Source organism: Caenorhabditis briggsae, assembly GCF_000004555.2.
Source record: "Caenorhabditis briggsae complete genome, chrV, whole genome shotgun sequence".
NCBI classification, from domain to species: domain Eukaryota; kingdom Metazoa; phylum Nematoda; class Chromadorea; order Rhabditida; family Rhabditidae; genus Caenorhabditis; species Caenorhabditis briggsae.
Window position 1 is genome coordinate 4296359 of NC_013488.2, and position 20633 is coordinate 4316991.

Below are 20633 nucleotides of genomic sequence, written 5' to 3' on the forward strand. Positions count from 1 at the left end.
TAACCACTTTTTGATATCTTTCAAAAGAAGTGAGATATATAGGCTCAAAGTGGACGATCCGGGTGTCGTTCTATTAGAGGTTTTACGGTATGTGGTAGTCTGAGAGAACAAGGTTCGGGCTACACAGTGAATAAAAATTTCCCAGCCACATTCAGCGAGATCGGCCTGGGTTTTCCTTCCCTCATGAGGTTGCGGATTTTAATTTTGAAAATAAATCTTTGTTTTTCTCTCCAATGGAGATACACATGGAGTCTGAGTTATGTCTCTTGACAAGAATAGGTATCAGTCTTAAAAGTGACACCATTACCTGACAGCTCCCATTACTCCACTTCTTGGTAGGCCACATTACCGACAATATCCCATTTTTAACATGAATTTTACGTTTTGGGACGTCTGTTGGTTGAGTGCCTTTGTGATCCCACTTGGCATGTCTCTTATTGTAATCACACATTACCCATTGATCCCCAATAGTAATGGTTTGATTCCAACATTCATGTGTGCAATGCAGGGTGAGAAGATTCAAACATGAGAAGGAAAGCTGCGTTGAGCCAAAAGGTGTGATCCATATCTTTCCACTTTTTTGACTTTACCGAGTATTTCCAATTCATGGCTTTTTGACGAAAAGCTTGCCACTGATGTACTTGATATATCCCGCACAGTTTGAGACGGGTCCCTTTAGATCCCGTTTTTTAATGGATCCAAATCTAAGCCTGTTTGCCTTTTTGAAGGGGGATTTTTGTCAAACGAGAATTCCCCTTTTTCAAATAGATAACGCCGGGGTGTAATGATAGTTTGGAAGGGTGCATCTTCGTTGAAAACATCCACTAATCGGAGCTTGATTCCAGCAATTTTCCGCTCAGATGGAAAACAAATGAAATGGCAGTCCGAAAATGGAAATTATTAGAGGCGGAAACCTTAAGCACTACACGAAAAGAGGAGCATGATCTCCGTTTGCGTCTAGACACTATTAGACCCCACTAATATACTGATAAAACGACAGCTCCCTCACTTTTACCCCATCGTTAAAAAACAAGTATGAAAAAAGTAGATCAAAAATGGCGGGAACTTTCCAAACAACCTAATAGAAAAGCCCCACACTGAAAAGTTTAAGCTTAATGTTTTTGGCTTATATGGAACATATCAAAAATTAGTCCACTAACTAACTGTTTGTCATACTATGATGAACAATTTATCAGTTTCCAACTTTTTAATATCTTTGACAGGAACCGAGATAAATTGGCTTTAAAGTTAAGGGCTCTTCTATTACAGGTCTCACGGTACGACTTTTACTAAATCATTATTTTTTCAGTTCGTGCTAGTCCCCATTCAACGAGGTGTACGTTGCGCTGTTCCAATTCCATCGTTCAACGGAAAGTACTGTCTGCTAGCTTCTGACGTTTTTATGAGCTTCATCCTCGACCAAATCTCCATGGAACAAATTTTTCATGGTGTCTCCCAAGATGACGCAGCGGAGATACTATTGGAATTTGAGAAGTAGGAAAATGTGCTTTCTCAATGTTGTGTATGTGATTCTTGTTTGTATTGGCTAAAGATGCTTACTATTAGTTTTCAGAAAGGATCGATTCTCCTGGACATGGATTATATCGAGCCAATTGCTAAAAATGTGACCAATCTTTTGAAAAAGTATAAGAAAACGGGACCGTCAAGAAAGCCAAGGATGAAGACGACTTCGAGTAAGGTGACACCAAAGATTATGGAAGAGCACATCGTTGCTGCAGGACTTCACAAGGCGTTTCCTGATATTCTGGGACGTGTCAGCTGCTTTGAAAATTTAAATGAGATGAGCAATGGGAACGTTTTCAATGTTTTATTGTTGTTGGAGCATATTCAATTCGTCGAGGTCATTCTCAACACAAAACGGGTCAGAAAAACATCTGAAGAATATATTTTTTTTTGAAAAATTTGAATTTTCAGATTCCAAAGTTTCTTCATCAACACGAAATCTGTACTCAACATTGGACGTTGTGTCCGTATTGCACTGGTATCGATCTGGAGAGTTCGGATAGTGAGACGGAGTCTAGTGAAGCTGAGAATCAAGACGGCGAAATCCAGCAGATGAGAAAGAAAATTTCAAATCAGCAACAGAAGATTTTGAGATTGGAGATGTGAGTTTATTGACATTTTTCAAATTTTTTAATGACTTCCAAATTTCAGTACCATTCTGAAGCAAAAACGAACGATTCAAAAATTGCAGAGAAGAGTTGGAAAGTGAAACATCAATTTTATGATATTTTATCATACATACATATGTATATCACACATTTATTCTATGAAATAACGTTCACACCAAATATTCCAAACCACACGACTCCTTCAAAACTTTTGGAATATAACATCGAGGATTCCACAACTGCCTGAACATTATCAGCATCGTATGAGTGATTTTCGCTTGTTTATCAAAATGAGAACCGATTCTCAATAGTTCTAGAAGACGAGATGGACCCGTTCTTGGGTCCGTTTGAAGGCAAATTTGAAGTAGTAAACGGGTATATTGGCATTGATGCTTGTAAAGGATATCTTTCCCATTTTGTGAGAGATTTGGGATTCCTGGAAAACAATTGAGTTATGTATGGACCAGTACAACTAAAAAACGGCTAATTCCGGAAAGTTTTCAAATGTTCGAACCACTAAACTTCGGAGTGTCGTGGTTTTTTCAAAATTATTTTTGGGGTTGTCTGAATAAGTTTCACACAATTCGTTTTCCAGGCCATGGTGACCAAACTTCCAAAGGTTGAGTTTTCTAGGCCTCCATGGGAAATGTCCTAGAAAACACACTAGGCGCAAATTGACCATCAACTACGGTGTCCTAGACATATCGTATTAAGAAAGTTTAAAACGGATTAACGACGGACCAAAGACGGTCCGATGACAGGCCCGTCCGTAGCTACTTTCCTTTTCAATATTTTCCGACTGACTAAAACGAGTTAAAATAAAATTGAAATATATGAAAAAAGTCCCAGTTGATAAATGAGTCAAGACGAAAAATGTCTCCACTATTTGGCATAAAAGGCCTTACCCGGATTACAGATCATTATCATGTTCAGTAAAAGAAATTCGTTTTCGGTGACCTCAAGTTTCAGTAATGGTTGCATTGGTATTGTAAGAAGGTCATCGATCACTTCGTTACATTTTTCAATCTCCATGACTTCTTGTGGAAGCATTTCTTCTCCAGTTGGAGCTAAAACTCTCCCCTTTTTCATCATAAAAGAGTCAAATGCAATCGATAGATGATGACTCTTGAATGCCACATTTTTTAGAAGAAGGACCTAAAATCTTCTGAATGTTCAGATAACATTTTTGAATTGTTGAGCTCACCTTATCTGAAAACAGGAGCTCTTTATAAAAATCCATTGTCTTCACAACTTCTGCAATGACCATAACACCAAGCGATCCCCATGGCTTCAACTTTCTTTCCGTTTTCTCCCAGTTAATTAATTGCTGGAAGGGATTAAAAATTGTCATATTTATTTCAGTAAAGTACTCACCGGTTTAATATATTTCGCTAAATTGGAATCTTGTAACACTAGCTCCAGAAAACTCGGATCCTCGCAAACGTTGATCATTTTGTATACTTTGATTCGTGTTTCGTTCATGTATTAGGTTGGCGGGAAAGTCTTTGTCACTTTTTCAATAGTTTATTTCTCAAAGAAAAAATAACCGAATAATTAATTATATTGTCCATCATTATCAACAACATGTCTCCAACGTTCCCTCAATTTATGGATTCCATTGCGGTAGAATCCAGCCGGGCGTGAGGCAAAGTATTGTTTGAGTGCCGCTTCGACCGCTCCACGGGAATTGAAGCTTCTTCCTTCGAGGCACGTGTCATATCGCCAAATAACCAATAGTCGGAAGGAGCAAGATCAGGAGAATACGGGGGGTGAGGGAGAACATTCCATCCATATCCCATCAGCTCCTGCTTCACTTGTTTCGAAACATGTGGGCGAGCGTTATCATGTTGATAGTACACTTTCTTGTCTTTCAGGGCCGAACGGTCGACTGCTTTCTTGAGGTTTCGTAGTTGAGTAGTGTAGAGGTCTCCAGTTATTGTTTTGCCCTCGGGCAGAAGTTCCCAGTAGATGGGGCCGTCCACTCCCCACCACACAGAGAGCATAACTTTTTTCGGATGAAGGTCGGGTTTTGGGACATCCTGTGGGCTCTCTCCTTCTCCAACCCACTGGGATTTCCTGTGGTGATTATCGTAGAAGACCCACTTCTCATCTCCGGTTATTAGCCGGTCCAGCCATCGATCGCCCGCGTGGAGAGTGAGAAGAGTAATCGAATCGTCGACTCGGCGGTCAAAGTTGGCTTGAGTCAAGTGATGAGGTATGAATCGACCAAAAAGTTTTCTCATTCCAAGAGACTTCAAACCTTCAAGGACTGTGCTATGGTGAACTCCGAATGTGACAGCTAGTTCACGGCTAGATTGAAATGGATCCGATTGCAATGCGTGCTTCAGCTTGTCCAAATCCAACTCACGGGGTCTCCCAGAGCGACCCTTTTCATCGAGCGAGAAGTCATCTTTTTCGAAACGATGGAACCAATTGCGAATAGTATTGTAGTGAGGGGCATGTGTGTTGTACACATTCTTCAAGAAAGTTTCCGAATCCTTCATCGTGGTGTGAGATAGGAAGAGGTAAATCAAAACATGTCTGATGTGAATAGCAGTGGGAACAAACATATCGTTTCAATTACAGATGAGGAGCAGGGAAGGAGATGGGGACTTGTTTATATGGAAGGTTCTTATCACCTTGTTATTCACTAGAGTCGATATCATACACAGCCTCCATATACGAGAACAGTGATTAAACAAACAGAGTGACAAAGACTTTCCCGCCAACCTAATATTTTATTTTTTGAAATGTGTTACAATCGATGTGTGACTGTGTAACTATTGGGGTGTTGACAATAGCAACTTCAGAAATTTTAGGTTTTGTTGGAACTGTATTTTCAGAATCCAAGTTTCTCTTCATTCCCAGCTCTTTGCATTTTGCAAATCGACAGGGGCGACACTTTGGAGAAGCTTCTGAAATTGAATTTTTGAATATGAAAGAAGCAGATCATGTAGATTTTCGTTAAGTATAATGTTTTCCCTTGGAAACCCTAGAGCCAAACTTTTTGTTCCAAACTTTACAAGGTTGCGGCGCCTCATCCCTAAAATTTTTGCGGCGCCTCATCCCTAAAATTTTTCTGAAAAGTTCACCTCCACACAGGGCTTCTCTTGATTAAGTTTCTGCTACAAAACATGAAAAAATGTCGCAAACCACAATTTGAATATAAAAAGTTATGATTTGAGCTTACCGGTTCACATGATACACGTCTGGAGCTAATATACTAGCTTCAGAGATCGCGTAGCCAAATTTTGCGTCGTCTATTTTCTTTAGACTTTTTTGCCTTAAATCACTCTCATATATTTGATCAAACGAATCCGGATTTTGTGACTATCATGTTTAGCACAAACTCCAGTGAAAATAAATGATCCTAGTGGACGCTTGTAAGAATAACAAGTCAGTTTCAATAGAGATCGAAGAAAAAAAGCTCACCAACTAAATTTTTAACGTCAAAACACTGGCCACCCAGTCTGCATTTTTTCTTTCCCATTTTTTCCGCATTCGCTCGCCGGAAGAACATTTTGCACGCGTTGCAAGAGACAACCTGAAAACTCCGAGACTACAAACTATAAACTACAAACTACAAACTCACATCATAGTTATAACCGAAAGCTCGTTTCCCACAAATTTCACACGACTCGGGCCGATTCGTGCTCATCGTGAAATGAGTTGTTGAAGGAAAGGAAAGCTGAAAAATAATAATGAGAATTTGTTCTGGGAAAAACAAATGTGATGTCTAAAATGGAAGAACTCCAGACACTGAGAAATGATGACAAACAACTCGACAACGTGCTCGATGTGAGAGGGATAAGCTTCTCTATCTCCGGATTTCCGCTGACTCCCTGAAAAGGGGGGCGTGGCTTAGAACGAGTGGACTTTAGTCAATACACATCAAGCTCAATAATTTTGAAACATCACATTTCTTTGGAACATCGAACATAAATAATCCTAAGGATTAAAAATATTGGGGCTTCAGGGGAAGAACAAATATCAGAAGGTGATGAAAAATGTTGAAGAAAATAGATCAAATCTTTAATTGGAACAAGTTTGATAGGAAAAGTCTTTGAGTGTATCCAAAAAATGGCCCCATGTCGATATAATGGTAGTATCATCCATCCCAGACTGATATCTGAAACTCACAGTTTTTCCAGTTCTTGTTTGGTGCCCCTATTGTTTTAGGGTTCTCTCGGGCCCCTAAAAATGAAGCAAATACCTAAAACCTTATTCACACACCAAAAGTTGTTTATCAATTTTCAACAGAACATTGAATGAGAATGAGTTTCGACCATTACTGTATAGTTTTTTTGTGGGCAAAAACTCATTTCCTGTATTACCTGCCTTTCGCGGTAATACTTGAGAATTTCCGTTCGTCTATAATGCAACTGGTGTTCTTCTTAGTTTTCGTTATACCGATTCTGTTATACACTACCACTGTACAGTTTTCGAGCTTTATTGACCCAAACTAGGCATGCTGGGCTATTTCAATAGAACTCACGCAGTGCATGATGGGTCCTGGGATACGTTCAGAATAATTTTTCATTTGGAAATTGCTCTGATTGTTTTCAGGTAAAAAAAATTAGTGATCTTGCTCGGAAGGTGGTCGGTCTGTCAAAAACCGAACCGCGGTTGGCCGCGCTCCAGGTCGTGGTTAGATTGCCGTAAAACAAACCGTCCTTTGTTTAAGCTTAGCCAACGAAGAAACTTCTAGGGCCGCTAGGGCGCTGAATCCTGGAAGTATCCTAACCGATAGGTGTTTCCGACAGTCTTGACTTAATTTCCATTCGGCATAAGCTTTACTTTTCCAGCATATTTTGCATCTTATTTTGGTTCTATGTGATTCTAACTGCAAGCAACATTCACCCGAATGTAAGATTGATCAATGCGTTCTACTTCGCAGAGTATCCCTTTCAACTTGTGTCTTGGGTGATTCAGCCGCTTATAATCTGTTCCGAGAGTTTTGATGGCGAGCTAATGAAAATTGTATGACTATTAAAAAATGGTTTCAGATTCCAATAAATTCTCGAATAAATTATTTACCTATTGTGGGTGTGTGAGAATCATTGGAATGTTTTATGGTAAGCCATTATTCAATATAGAGACTACATGTACCGTTTTTTGATCTACCCTTGACTACTGTGTCGAGAACTTTAAATAACATCATTTTAGCATTTTCCGCCTCGCCAGCGTTGGTAATTGAGCGGAGTTTTGCGACAATAATGCTTGAAAACTATGAAAAATCCCCAAACCGTCACATCGGAATCTCCATAGTGTCCATCCAAATCTTTATTTCGGTTGCCGTCGGAATTCATTTCAATTGGGGTTAGTTACTGCCGCCTGAGCTACGAAAAAGTTTCGATTTCAGCAAAAAATACAGTTGTGCATACACTAATCGCTATAATTGTGAATTTGTTGGCATTTTGTTTGAATAATATTAATGCGAAAATCAATTCCAACTATTCTCAAAAAATGAATCAAGTCCATTATTCATTATCCGAAAGGTTTCAAATCACCGAAAATATCAAATCTGCAAAGATGTTTAACAAAATCGTTTGGTCCATTGGATTCTTCAATGTGGTTGTGAATATTTGTTTGATAGCTGATAACTATGATATACCGCCAACGTGGAAGAATATCGCATCAGTCGCTTGTGATTTTTCGATTCTACTGTATGGCTTTATTGTTCCAATTGTCTATTTCAACCAGACGAAATCGTGGAAGAGGCGTGTTAGAGAGATATTGGTAGGTCAAATTTCCAGCAAAATGATATGAATAGAGAAACAATTTCAGAAAAGACGGTGCGAACCCAAAGTCAGTCCAGAAAGGAACGATTTCGCAAATGAGATAACGTCCCATGCACCACGTGGAGAGGCACATAAGTATTTCGAGATGCTCAAAGAGCAATGGGGATAACTTTTGAACTTTGAATAACCATTAAACAATGTTTATAATCTTTTTATTAAATTGGTAAAATCACTGCATGAAATCCTTTATCATTAGGTGTCCCTGAATTAGCTGGTGTGAAGGTCACTCTAGCAACATTGAATGGACTGAATAATGAAAATGGGTATCTGTTAAAAACTCCACCATAGTGTCCAATGTTCGTTCCAAATTCGTCGTAAACATCCAATACTCCATTTGTCTGCCAGAAATCCACGAATATGCCCACCCGATAAGGTCCAAGGGCAAGCAACTGCCACTTACAAACTACCGATGGCGTATCGTACGCTGGATATGATGAAAATGTGTTGGAAGCCATTACAAAGTCCTGGTTACAATTTGAACTGTCTAAAATGACGAATGGGATTGGGGACCTTTCAGGAAGAGCAAAAATTGTTGGCGCAATTTTTTTCTTGCATAAAAAGTCTAGTTTTCTAGTGCAATCAATCTGATTCCACAGCCCGTTACCTCCAACTTCCATCATCAAACACCCTCCAGTTTGGAAAGTTAGAGGTTTGATATAATTGAAGTTGTATGGAGTACTATCTGTCCAGATGTACCTGAATGCAATATTACAGGTTTCTGTTCACTTAATTCACGTCTTACGTTGTATTTGACACCGCCTGTGCACCTAGCATAATAGCTTTCACATTTGTCCCTTTATACTGCTGCTTTATGAAGTCCACCTCAATTTTCGAATGAATCGATGCCAGTTTTGCTCCGCGTTGAGCACATACTGTCGTCGCATCGACAAAGTTCATCAATGCTCCATTTACTAAGGTTTTAGACCTCCAGTAGCAGTTTCCACCGTAGTTGATTTCACAGGATGATGCTGAAATCGGATTATTGTAAACATTCTAGAAGGACATCCCTAGTTTTCAACTTTGAGCAAACTTTTCTAGGATAGATATCAAAACGGTGTTAATTGATAAAAAGATGGTGATGTTATGGTTAACATTTTGACAGTTGACCACGTTTTGATTTCTTTCGTGGGAACCGATATAATCGAGCTCAAATGAACGTTCACTGTTCACCCAAGCTGTCGATAAGTTTTTGTTTGGCCGAGCTTATTTGCAAAAGAAACACGGCAACCTAGTACCTACCTATGTACGGCTCGGGCTGTGGCCAGCCGCGGCCCTGTTTTGCCAACCTTACTATCAACCTTAGCTCTTACCCGAGTAGGTCGGCGGAACTTCACAAACATATGTAAAACTTTTGATTGCTGGATTGTTCTGATGATTGCAATTAGCATTTCTCCATTTCCCCTGATTTGCTCCAAAGTTATCAGCAACCAACATCGTTGCACAAAAACCAGATGAAATCGATGGATAACCGGGTACATAGTTGTTGAAGTAAGCAGTGATGCCTGACGCGTCATCAAAATAACCATTTACTACGGAATTGCCAAAAATCGAAAGTCCCATCCAGATTTCTATACCTCCAGCCGCACGAGCAAAGTTTGTAATCGCTACGTTGTCCTGAAATTGAAATCTATAACTTTAAATGCACTTAGAGTTTTCATACAATGACATTCTTCACCGTCACAAGGGTACCTCCGTCCAGTTTACAATTATATTCTGCTACTGCATGTAGTGCAGGTGTTGAAAAATATTTCAGACAAAGTTGACCATTGATAAGAGTGTAATCACTTCGGCATAAAATACAAAGCCCCTTTGGAAGGAATAACAGGAAAAGGAGAATGGAAAACATCATTTTTTGGGTCAAAGGAGGTCGGGTTTTATACTGATGGGGTTGGTCACAAGACTTGAATCAAAAATGATAAGTGTGGGTGGTAAGATGCTTCCGCTCGGCACTTTGTGATTACGATAAATGTGTTTCCTGTGTGATCTGTGAACCATTGGATCGGAAAAATAGTAGGCGAAAGTAATATGCTTTGCTTTTTAATAATCTACACAGTTCCATCGAATCAAATTATTTTGAGAATTATTACACGCCATAAAAAATGTTCTGTTTTCTTGCATATACTGTAGGCAGCGGAAATTGGACGAACCAGTATAAATATTAAGACTCCTCTCTAGTATCAACAAAAAATGTCAACCAGCTACCTCTACCTGGTTTCCTTGGCCCAAAAAGTGGGAAAAGTCGCGTTTGTAACCAGCTCGCTTTTAGGAATACTATTTATTTTTCTGACCTTGTTTGGAGTTCGAATAATCTTTGGGACCTACAAATATCTGATGGTTGTCTTCTCGGCACTCGGCATCTTTTTGGCATGTCTCGAAGCGATTTTCCATCCGAACCCTCATTTTTACAACGGTGGATATGTATATTTTACGTTGACCTCTCCGTTTGGATGGAGCCACAAATTCATGATGTTCATCTTACGTAAGCGCGTAATTCAGGTAAAAACCGGCGAAAGTTGTTTTTCAGCACTGTACACTGGCGTCTATTCGTTGACAATATCCATGTTAGCCGTGCAATTTGTCTATCGCTATTGCGCATTGTTTACGTAATTTTAAGTGAACATTATGCTTTTTTTGAAGGGATATGTTTCAGTCTGAGCTACCTATCTTACTTCCGCGGTTGGAAATCTTTAGACTGGATTTCCTACACCCTTTTTTTGGCATAATTTCGTGGATCGGCGCCTACCATCTCATACAAAGAGATGACATATGTGCCAACTATTTCAAAGATGAAATGCTTCTTCGTTATGAAGTTCTTCCAACAGAAATACCAATGATGACGTTCCTAGCTTTTGACCCAAGTGATGGATCTGTACGCTGGTGGAATGCTACCTACACACTTTTAATAATTTCCATTATGGATATTCAGTATATTACTATGATTTATTGCGGATGGAATATGTACTTCAAAATGGAAGAGAAAATCGCAGGACTATCCGTTGCTTTGAAACGACATCATCGACAATTGTTCAAATCTTTAGTGTTCCAGGTTGTATCAATATTCTGTCATTCATAATACTTTTTGATTTAGATAACCTGCCCTACAATTTTCCTCTTCTCTCCAATAGTTCTCATTATCTATATACCGTACTTTGAACTTGAGCTGAGTTTTCCTGCTGGTGCTACTGTCACTGCGTTCAACATCTACCCTGCCATGGATTCCATCATTGTATTAATGGTAATCACGGAATACAGAGTAGCTGCGAGAAGTTTGCTTTTTTATTGACTGGTTGTCACATCATGAAAATTCAGGAATGTGGAATAGTCTTCTTCGTAAAATGACGATCAGTGCTGGGAAGGAAAGCAGTTACAGTAGTACCCAAACTCAACAAATTCAATTGGCAACGATATCAAAACCAACATCTAATTAGTTTTCTTTTCCGCTATTTTTCCGCCCACATTGTACCAGTTGTATTATTTTTCGTAGAGAACGGAAATGAGACAATCCAATGTATATATAAAAAAATTTCTTATACAGACACTTTCGCCCTAGTATCAACCAAAAATGTCAGGCAGCTACCTTTACCTGGTTTCTTTAGCTCAACAAGTGGGAAAAGTTGCGTTTGTGACAAGTTCACTTTTCGGAATACTAGTAATTTTTCTAACTTTGTTTGGAGTACGAAAAATATTTGGAACTTACAAATATTTGATGGTTGTCTTCTCGGCACTTGGAGTCTTTTTGGCATGTCTTGAGGCCGTTTTCCATCCGAACCTTCATTTTTACAATAATGGTTTTGCTTATTTTTCCTTGAAAGCTCCTTTTGGCTTGAGCCATGGATGCATGATGGTTATTCTGCGTAAGTGTGTGTATCGCGGGAAACTCGTGAAGATTGAATTTCAGCAGTGTACGCTGGAGTATATTCGTTAACAATATCTATGTTAGCCGTGCAGTTTGTCTACCGCTATTGTGCATTGTTCAGGTAATATTTATTGACCTTTCTGGTTTTCTCAAAAGCCGAGGTTTTAGTCTGAGCTACCTATCTTACTTCCGCGGCTGGAAACATGTATACTGGATTGCCTATCTATTTTTCTTCGGTTTGATTTGGTGGATCGGCGCCTACTACCTTCTGAACATGGATGATATATCTGCCAACTATTTTAAAGACGAAATGATCCTTCGCTATGAGGTTCTTCCAACAGAAATTCCAATGATGGCATTTCTAGCTTTCGACCCAAACGATGGATCTGTACGCTGGTGGGATGTTCTCTACACCGTTCAAATATCTTCCATCATGGGCATCCAGTACATTACTATGATTTACTGCGGATGGAACACGCACTCCAAAATGGAACAGAAAATTGCAGGACTATCCGTTGCTTTGAAACGACATCATCGACAATTGTTCAAATCTTTAGTGTTCCAGGTTGTATCAATATTCTGTCATTCATAATACTATTTGATTTAGATAACCTGCCCTACAATTTTCCTCTTCTCTCCGCTAGTTTTCATTATCTATATACCGTACTTTGAACTTGAGCTGAGTTTTCCTGCTGGTGCTACTGTCACTGCGTTCAACATCTACCCTGCCATGGATTCCATCATTGTATTAATGGTAATCACGGAATACAGAGTAGCTGCGAGAAGTTTGCTTTTTTATTGACTGGTTGTCACATCATGAAAATTCAGGAATGTGGGATAGTCTTCTTCGTAAAATGACGATCAGTGCTGGGAAGGAAAGCAGTTACAGTAGTACCCAAACTCAACAAATTCAATTGGCAACGATATCAAAACCAACATCTAATTAGTTTTCTTTTCCGCTATTTTTCCGCCCACATTGTACCAGTTGTATTATTTTTCAGCCCCCGTAGGAAGTTGTAAAGCTCTAACAGGAAATACATATATAAAGACAAAGTCAGTTTTACGATTGTTCTTTTGACTATGTAGGCAGGGAGGAAAAAATTGTATAAAATTTGCAAAACTCTAATAAGCACGCTTTGGCAGTTTTCTTTTTAAATATTCATTCAAATATTCCAAAAAATACATTCTCTGTAACAAAAAGTTTATCAAAACAAAAACAGTTACTGATTAACACTTTCACACGGTGTTTCGAAAAACCTGGTCAAAAATCGCGCCCCAGAAAACTTTTAGGCCAGACGAAGTTTAATAATTTCAAAGTTGACGTGGATTTGACTTAAATATTTTTAATCAACGCATTGCAACTCGCGATTTTTTCGCTCAACGTTTAAAGTTTGATTTTCAGCCAACGAAATTTGATACGTTGCACAGTGATTTTTCACTTTCGCTGGGGCGCGTTTTCCCGACCAGGCTCTTTGAAATAGCGTGCTTTCGCCCAATTGTCGTTTCATTCAAACTTATAAAGTTTTTATTCCGCTGTTCAAAAAAAAAACATTACACAGGCAAAACGGAAGCCACGAATCCTCTATCATCTTCAGTTACATGACTAGCTGGAGTGAATGTGACTCGGGCAATATTGAATGGAGTAATTACAGAGAACGGCTCTCTTTGAGCGGCTCCGGCAAAGTGTCCAATGTTGTTATCGAATTCATCATAAATGTCCAGAACTCCATTAGTGATCCAAGAATTGAAGTAAATACCAATCTGATAGGGACCAAGAGCCAATAAACGCCAGGAGCAATAGGTAGTTGGTATCGAGTTGTAGGGGTTTGATGAAAACATGTTAGGGTATCGAAGAATAAGTGTTGAGTTACAGCTCGAAAAGTCTAGAATCGCAGGTGGAGATTTGGCGGGACTTTTGAGTTGTTCAGGGACTGCTACAGTTGGTGAAATTTTCTGTTTACACAAAAAGTCGAGTTCTTCAGAGCAATCAACGCCATTCCACAAGCCAACACTTCCAACATTTACGCTCATCATCAAACAAGGTTTTGAGTAGTTTGAGAATGGATGGATGTACGCAAAATCCCAATAAGTTCCGTCGGCCCATTTGTATCTGAAAAATACATGAAATGAGTACAATCTTGTATCTTTCATAAACCACTTACGTTAACGCCGATTGCCGTACTGCTCCAATAAAAATATTTTGTATCGTTGTCCCTCTGTACTGAAGTTTTATGAAGTCGTTTTCCATTTTGGAGTGAATCGAAACCAATTGTGCTCCACGTTGAGAACATGCGGCAGCAGCTTGAGCTTGGTTTAATTTCGTTCCGTTCACCAAGACCTTTGACCTCCAATAGCAATATCCATTATAGTTGATGTCACATGGAGAATCTAAAAACTCTCTATTGTTCAGGAAGCATTCTGAAGTTTTTAACTAACAGGAATAGGTTGGAGGTACTTGACAAATGTATGGTCTTTGTAAAGCCGAGGTGTTATTCTGATTGTTGCACGTGGAACTGATCCATTGTCCTCGAGTTGAACCTTGATTCGCATTGACCAGCAGTGCCGCACAATGACTGTTGAATTTCTCGTTTGGATATGGAGGATGGAAGTTGTTGTAGACAGCAACTCCAGAATTGTCGTCCCAGTAGGTTAGAAGTGGCGAATCACCAAAGACAGAAAGGCCCATCCAGACTTGTTGTGCGTTGGTGGCGGAGATCCATTCTGTGATTGCACGGTTGTCCTGAAAATGGATTTTGAATTTGTGCAAAAAGTCATACTACACGTACAATAGCATTTTGGACCGTAAACAAAGTTCCACCATCCAGTTTACACTGTTGTTCGGCAGCTGAGTGTGGTACAACTATGGGATAGTATTTGAGACACAGTCTCCCATTGATCATAGTATAATCACTCCGGCAGACGATACCATAGGCAACAGGGAGAAGACTCAGGAATAGAAGAATCGATTTCATGATTAGAAGTACTTAATATTAATGATTCGGGGTCGGGTTTTTATATCAATACGTTGGGTCACAAGTTAAGACGATAATACTATGAATACGAGTCTTTGACCAGCGTAGGAGTTGAAATCTTCCGCTGGAAGGGGACGTGATAAGAAAAATTGATAAGAGTTTTGGTTTCGTATTTCCTGCTGAAACTAGAAAAAAGTTTTCGACATTTTGACCTAACATTTGGTTTACCGCATGATGGGCACAATTTCATGTGTCCCAAAGCCTCCTTTAATAAATTTTTGATAATTTTGATGCAAGTTGAAAATTTTCGGATTTTTTTGTACATTTTTACACAGTTATGACATCCCTTGCTACGTATTAAAAAACATCGGACGGTTTTTGTTTCTTATACATTCTCAGTTACAGAGATTATTAATTTGCTCGGGAGGCTGAAAAATAATAAAACTGAAGACAGTGTGTCTATATTTTTATACGAATGTTGTGTAAATGTACCATAGTTTGCTTAATTTCCGTTCTGTATGTGATACAAAAAACAAAAGCGTTACTGCTAATAAACTTAAGCGGAAATTAATGAGATGAGGGTGAATTTTGTACTACATATTTAGACAATTTTAACCTTCCCTGCTTTCATAGAAAGAACATCGTGACACTGATTTTTTCTTGATGGACTTCATAGACTTTACAAAGCTCTAAATATAGTGAAAACTAATTAGATGTAGGTTTTCACATAGTTGCCAATTGAACTTCTTGAGTCTGGTTACTACTGTAACTTGTTTCGTTTCTGGCACAGATCGATATTTTGAGAAGAACAGTTTTCCACAGTCCTAAAATTTCAGCATTCATATTAATCATATAACTAGAGACTGACTTTTCACAGCTGCCCTGTATTCTGTGATTACCATCAGTACTATGATGGAATCCATAGCAGGATAGACGTTGAACGCAGTGTAAGCAGCACCAGCAGGAAAGCTCAGCTCAAGTTCAAAGTACGGTATATAGATAATGAAAACTAGCGGAGAGAAGAGGAAAATTGTAGGGCAGGTTATCTAAATCAAATAGTATTATGAATGACAGAATATTGATACAACCTGGAACACTAAAGATTTTAACAATTGTCGATGATGTCGTTTCAAAGCAACGGATAGTCCTGCAATTTTCTGTTCCATTTTGGAGTGCGTGTTCCATCCGCAGTAAATCATAGTAATGTACTGGATGCCCATGATGGAAGATATATGAACGGTGTAGAGAACATCCCACCAGCGTAGAGATCCATCGTTTGGGTCGAAAGCTAGAAATGTCATCATTGGGATTTCTGTTGGAAGAACCTCATAGTGAAGGATCATTTCGTCTTTAAAATAGTTGGCAGATATATCATCCATGTTCAGAAGGTAGTAGGCGCCGATCCACCAAATCAAACCGAAGAAAAAGAGATAGGCAATCCAGTATACATGTTTCCAGCCGCGGAAGTAAGATAGGTAGCTCAGACTAAAACCTCGGCTTTTGAGAAAACCAGAAAGGTCAATAAGTATTACCTAAACAATGCACAATAGCGGTAGACAAACTGCACGGCTAACATAGATATTGTCAACGAATATACTCCAGCGTACACTGCTGAAATTCAATCTTCACGAGTTTCCCGTGATACACACACTTACGCAGAATAACCATCATGAATCCATGGCTCAAGCCAAAAGGAGCTTTCAAGGAAAAATAAGCAAAACCATTATTGTAAAAATGAAGGTTCGGATGGAAAACGGCCTCAAGACATGCCAAAAAGACTCCAAGTGCCGAGAAGACAACCATCAAATATTTGTAAGTTCCAAATATTTTTCGTACTCCAAACAAAGTTAGAAAAATCACTAGTATTCCGAAAAGTGAACTTGTCACAAACGCAACTTTTCCCACTTGTTGAGCTAAAGAAACCAAGTAAAGGTAGCTGCCCGACATTTTTGGTTGATACTAGGGCGAGAGTGTCTATAAATGTATAAGAAATGTTTTTATATATACATTGGATTTTCTCATTTCCGTTCTCTACGTGATTTGTGCAAAGAACTGTTAGTGTTTATAGCATAGATCGGTTCTCAAAACTATGTTTGAAACGGGACTGTACTGACTGAGCTACACAGTTGCGGAAGCGATATCTGAACTGGACTAGTTAGAAATACAAGTTGTATACACCGATTATATAGATAGTAAACTTCTACGACCATATAACACAAGTCTTAAATTTTCTGGAGAGTTAATATTGATAAGAACGTTATCAGAAAGGTGTGCACTTCATGTTACTTCATTTTCATTTATTTCCATTTTTTATAATCAATCGATTTTTTCAACTTACAGAGAGGAAAAAATTATGTCGCCACCAGAATCTTCGAATAATACGTAACTATTTTGAAATGCCGAGATTGAACATTTTTTAAGAATTTCAGAAATTCCACCACTTCTCGCAAAGGAGGAAAGCGCTCAAAAAACTATAAGCATCTTCCACAGAATCAATCCCCAACCGAGTGTAGAATTTGTGAAAAGCCAGCAATTGGGTTCCATTATGAAGTACGTCAAGGATCATTATTTTTATTTAAACTTTAAAATTTTCAGGTTCCATGTTGCAACACCTGCAAAGTGTTTTTCCGACGAGCAATTATCACTGGTTATAATTTGGAATGTTATAGACCAAACCAATGCTCCCGTATGAATGGTTAGTCGAACTATTTTCTTTCAATTTCTTCATCTTTTAAAAAAATTTCAAGACCAGTGAGAAGAAAGGGTATGAATCCGCTAGCGGTTCGTTCGGAACCAATGACTGATTAGAGTAAAAAGTTGAGACAAGATTTAGTGGATATGAAAAATGCAGAAGAAACGATTTCAACTGTAAGTTTAACGAAAAAATAATTCTAGGTCTTCTATTTCAGTTTTTCGGGGTAGTTGAAGAAGATTTATTGGACAAAATGGTGCAAAAGTTAACAATGGTTGAAAGTGGAATCGAGCCAATGTGTCGGGAAGGTGTGCCACTGGGATATCGGGATTCACGACTGTTAGAAGATATTCTCACCTCACCGCCAATTCTGACATATTCCAAAATTCCAAACTTGGAGATTTGTCCACCAGAATGTTTTATTGGAAAGTGGTTAGTCATTTCTATCATAACATATTTGTCAGCCGGCCCGACCCGTTCCGGGCGGATACCAAAACTACCAAAACTAGGCGGATCAAAAAATAAAATGTGGAACGTGAGGTGAGCTCCTCTTTGAGAACTTACGGCCCGTTCCGAGGTCGGCAAGGTTATAGTGGGACATGAAAAAGTTTTTCACAACTCCTTGAACTCACAAATAGCCTACGTATTAGAGGTCCGACGCCTTTATCGGCTGATCTTCACGGTCAAGAAGTCTGAATTTCAGCAACCATCGGAGATGCAACAACGCCGTACATAGCAGCTTCTTGGCATCAATCGAATCATCCAAAATGTTCGATTTCTTCCCCAAATTAAATTTAGACTCTAAAGAGCATCTTCTAAAGCATGTCACCGCGGTGTGCTCTACAATGACCAGTGCATATTTCTCAATCAGTGATCTGAAATTCGATGTACTGGTACAGCCAAACGGAACTTATGATAGAATCACTCTGAACGAGGATGCTGAGAAAAGCGCGGTCATCGCCTATACAAATGCTCAGCAGAAGACGTTGGCTTGTTTTTTAAGAAATATAATTGACCGAATCGAGTATCTTCATTTCAAAGCGATCATGTTATGCAACCCTGGTAGGCCACATTCAAAACTTTGCTTTGTTTTTACTTTCTCATTTCAGCTGTGTCAAATCTAACACTTTTCGATCAACACATTCTCGGAGTGGAACGAAATAAGTATCTAAAATCCATGTACAACTACTGCCGACTTCAATGCGGAAAAGTGCAAGGACCAAATCGGTTTGCAGAGATTCTAGCGATGGCACCAATTATCGAGAATCAAGCCAAGAAACAAAAGGATTTCCATGTTTACGTTAAGACTAGACACTTGTTACAGCATGAGGAATTGGGACATGCTGAACAAGCGGTTGTTAATTTTATGCTTGATCAAGTTATGGAGGCATGAAATAAAAATTGTTGGAAGCTATTTTGTTATAATCATACATACATGTTTAAAAAATCAAAAAATGAGAAAAATGTACCAATGGAAACCCTTCAAGAATTGGTGTTACAGTTTCAACATGATTTTTACAAGCCACCGTAATTAATTAGGCAGGCCACCAACTTTTATGACTAAGAACTGTATTCACCTAGAAATGGGCTGATAGTCGCTTGGTGTGTTCTAAACCAATTACCATGATGGTCTAACTTTCGCGAATTGAGTTTTCCAGGCCACCATAGAAAATGACCTAGAAAGCACAAAAGGGATATATCAGGCAATTACCGTTTGCCATGGTGGCCTAGGAAACTCAATTCGCAAAAATTAGGCCATCAGGATAAAATAACCGAACATATCTGGTGTACTTAAAAACATCAGAAGTGTTTTTATTAATTAACGACACTCCGAGAAAACGCCCTAACGACGTCGTCCATCAAAACAATTTTTTAGCAACACAATCTCAAATGTTTATATTAAAGACCCCATTTTTTCGAAATTTATAACCAGTTGGTTAATTTCAAAACGTTTGCCTTCCTTCCGACCAAAAAATGAGCCCAATCACAATAAACACCCTACTTTTCTTTGTACCTATTTCGGTGAGCTTAATCTCCCAAGAATGCATATCTGAAACGAACAGGAGCTGCCACGAGAAGATTACGAAATTAAACGAATTCTCAAATGAAATTCGAAAATCTGAATTCCCATTGTCTGCACAACTCGATGAGTACAATAGATTGGTACGAGCGATGTTGGTGAGTCATATATAAATCGGCTCTAAAAATTAAAGCCCATATTTTAATTTCAGAATTGTACGTCTAATCAGAACTGCATGAAGGATCATTCTATAATAGACATCTTTGACAGCTTCAATAATTGGAATATAGCATCAGAAGCATATAAATTTGACTGGGAATGCATGGAGAAGGTTTTAAAGAGCGTCGCTTTTGAAAAATACGAGTGTTCGCTAGAGCATGATTTCTTTATGGTAAGCCTTCTAGATAATTCAAATGAATCATAGATATGTGGATTTCAGATGGATTCAAGTAACGTTCACGCAGCTGGAAAGGCTTGTTTTCTGACCATTTCGGAACAAGAATGTCCCTTTAAATATTACCATTTTCTAAAGACAAATTACGAGGGCATCATTAAAACCTATACGGTTTCCTCCAACAATAACCTCTGCGACAGTGCATTTGACAAGTTTCAAGGATTTGTATGCCATGCAATGGAGAGTGCGATTTATTCAAAACTGAGCACAATTTCAGCAGATGTTTCGAATTCTCAAATCGAAGAAACAAAAAATAAATGTCAAAAGTTTCAGGTATTCGTTTCAGATACTGGAAAAAATTTTTATATTACTTCCAGAAATGCTCTGAAAAGTCTTGTTCTTTATCGAACGCAATTAAAGAGAGAAACAAATTGGAGTGCGACACCATGGAATCTTTTTTCATAAAATTCAAACTGTTACCGAAAATGGACTGTCTGAAAGAGCTGAACACTTTGAGAGTTTTGGAAGAATACAGATACTGCTTGGGTCTTCCGGATCATGGAGAGAATTGTTTGAAGGAAGTTATTGTGAAGAATGATGTTTGTCAGAAGGAGATAATGAGAAAATTTTTGGATGCTCCATAGACGGCTAAAGTTTTAATTTCTTTTCGATAAAAGTTTCATATTTACTGACTATGAGAAGTTAAAAGAAGAAAACGAAAAAGAATGGGCCGAACCGGGGATTGAACCCGGGACCTCTCGCACCC

General features: G+C 38.7%; 9 protein-coding genes across 9 annotated transcripts in view; 5 read left to right on the forward strand and 4 right to left on the reverse strand.

Moving 5' to 3' along the window:
- Positions 1–2233, forward strand: part of CBG26983 — a gene marked incomplete at both ends in the record, with an annotated part of 3496 nt that extends 1263 nt beyond the window's left edge. Inside the window, 3 exons of the mRNA XM_045236909.1 lie at positions 1574–1882; positions 1936–2126; positions 2176–2233. Coding sequence (XP_045098002.1) covers positions 1574–1882; positions 1936–2126; positions 2176–2233 — 558 coding nt within the window. The remainder of the gene's footprint in view (positions 1–1573; positions 1883–1935; positions 2127–2175) is intronic.
- A 69-nt stretch (positions 2234–2302) lies between these two features.
- CBG01328 lies at positions 2303–3584 on the reverse strand (the record flags this gene model as incomplete). Its single annotated transcript, XM_002636039.1, has 4 exons — positions 2303–2568; positions 3038–3287; positions 3337–3459; positions 3507–3584. The coding sequence occupies 4 exons, from the start codon at positions 3582–3584 to the stop codon at positions 2303–2305; spliced, it is 717 nt and encodes a 238-aa protein (XP_002636085.1).
- Positions 3585–4971: 1387 nt separating this feature from the next.
- Positions 4972–11765, reverse strand: CBG01325 (the record flags this gene model as incomplete). The annotated part of the gene is made up of 4 exons (XM_002636037.1): positions 4972–5047; positions 8676–8901; positions 9244–9547; positions 11631–11765. The coding sequence occupies 4 exons, from the start codon at positions 11763–11765 to the stop codon at positions 4972–4974; spliced, it is 741 nt and encodes a 246-aa protein (XP_002636083.1).
- On the forward strand, positions 7349–8042 carry CBG01326 (the record flags this gene model as incomplete). The annotated part of the gene is made up of 3 exons (XM_002636038.1): positions 7349–7451; positions 7495–7871; positions 7920–8042. 3 exons carry the CDS (start codon positions 7349–7351, stop codon positions 8040–8042), a joined length of 603 nt encoding a protein of 200 aa, XP_002636084.1.
- Positions 10300–12736, forward strand: CBG01324 (the record flags this gene model as incomplete). Its single annotated transcript, XM_002636036.1, has 9 exons — positions 10300–10412; positions 10458–10536; positions 10584–10979; positions 11022–11199; positions 11469–11582; positions 11832–11910; positions 11958–12354; positions 12397–12574; positions 12618–12736. The coding sequence occupies 9 exons, from the start codon at positions 10300–10302 to the stop codon at positions 12734–12736; spliced, it is 1653 nt and encodes a 550-aa protein (XP_002636082.1).
- A 604-nt stretch (positions 12737–13340) lies between these two features.
- Positions 13341–14761, reverse strand: CBG01323 (the record flags this gene model as incomplete). Its single annotated transcript, XM_002636035.1, has 4 exons — positions 13341–13899; positions 13952–14177; positions 14226–14529; positions 14576–14761. 4 exons carry the CDS (start codon positions 14759–14761, stop codon positions 13341–13343), a joined length of 1275 nt encoding a protein of 424 aa, XP_002636081.1.
- A 723-nt stretch (positions 14762–15484) lies between these two features.
- Positions 15485–16708, reverse strand: CBG01322 (the record flags this gene model as incomplete). The annotated part of the gene is made up of 5 exons (XM_045236911.1): positions 15485–15585; positions 15630–15807; positions 15859–16246; positions 16294–16372; positions 16417–16708. The coding sequence occupies 5 exons, from the start codon at positions 16706–16708 to the stop codon at positions 15485–15487; spliced, it is 1038 nt and encodes a 345-aa protein (XP_045091804.1).
- A 406-nt stretch (positions 16709–17114) lies between these two features.
- On the forward strand, positions 17115–18846 carry CBG01321 (the record flags this gene model as incomplete). The annotated part of the gene is made up of 6 exons (XM_002636033.1): positions 17115–17143; positions 17191–17311; positions 17357–17456; positions 17657–17885; positions 18157–18515; positions 18563–18846. The coding sequence occupies 6 exons, from the start codon at positions 17115–17117 to the stop codon at positions 18844–18846; spliced, it is 1122 nt and encodes a 373-aa protein (XP_002636079.1).
- A 581-nt stretch (positions 18847–19427) lies between these two features.
- Positions 19428–20511, forward strand: CBG26982 (the record flags this gene model as incomplete). The annotated part of the gene is made up of 4 exons (XM_045236912.1): positions 19428–19631; positions 19685–19864; positions 19913–20200; positions 20245–20511. The coding sequence occupies 4 exons, from the start codon at positions 19428–19430 to the stop codon at positions 20509–20511; spliced, it is 939 nt and encodes a 312-aa protein (XP_045098001.1).
- Between the last annotated feature and the right edge of the window lie 122 nt (positions 20512–20633).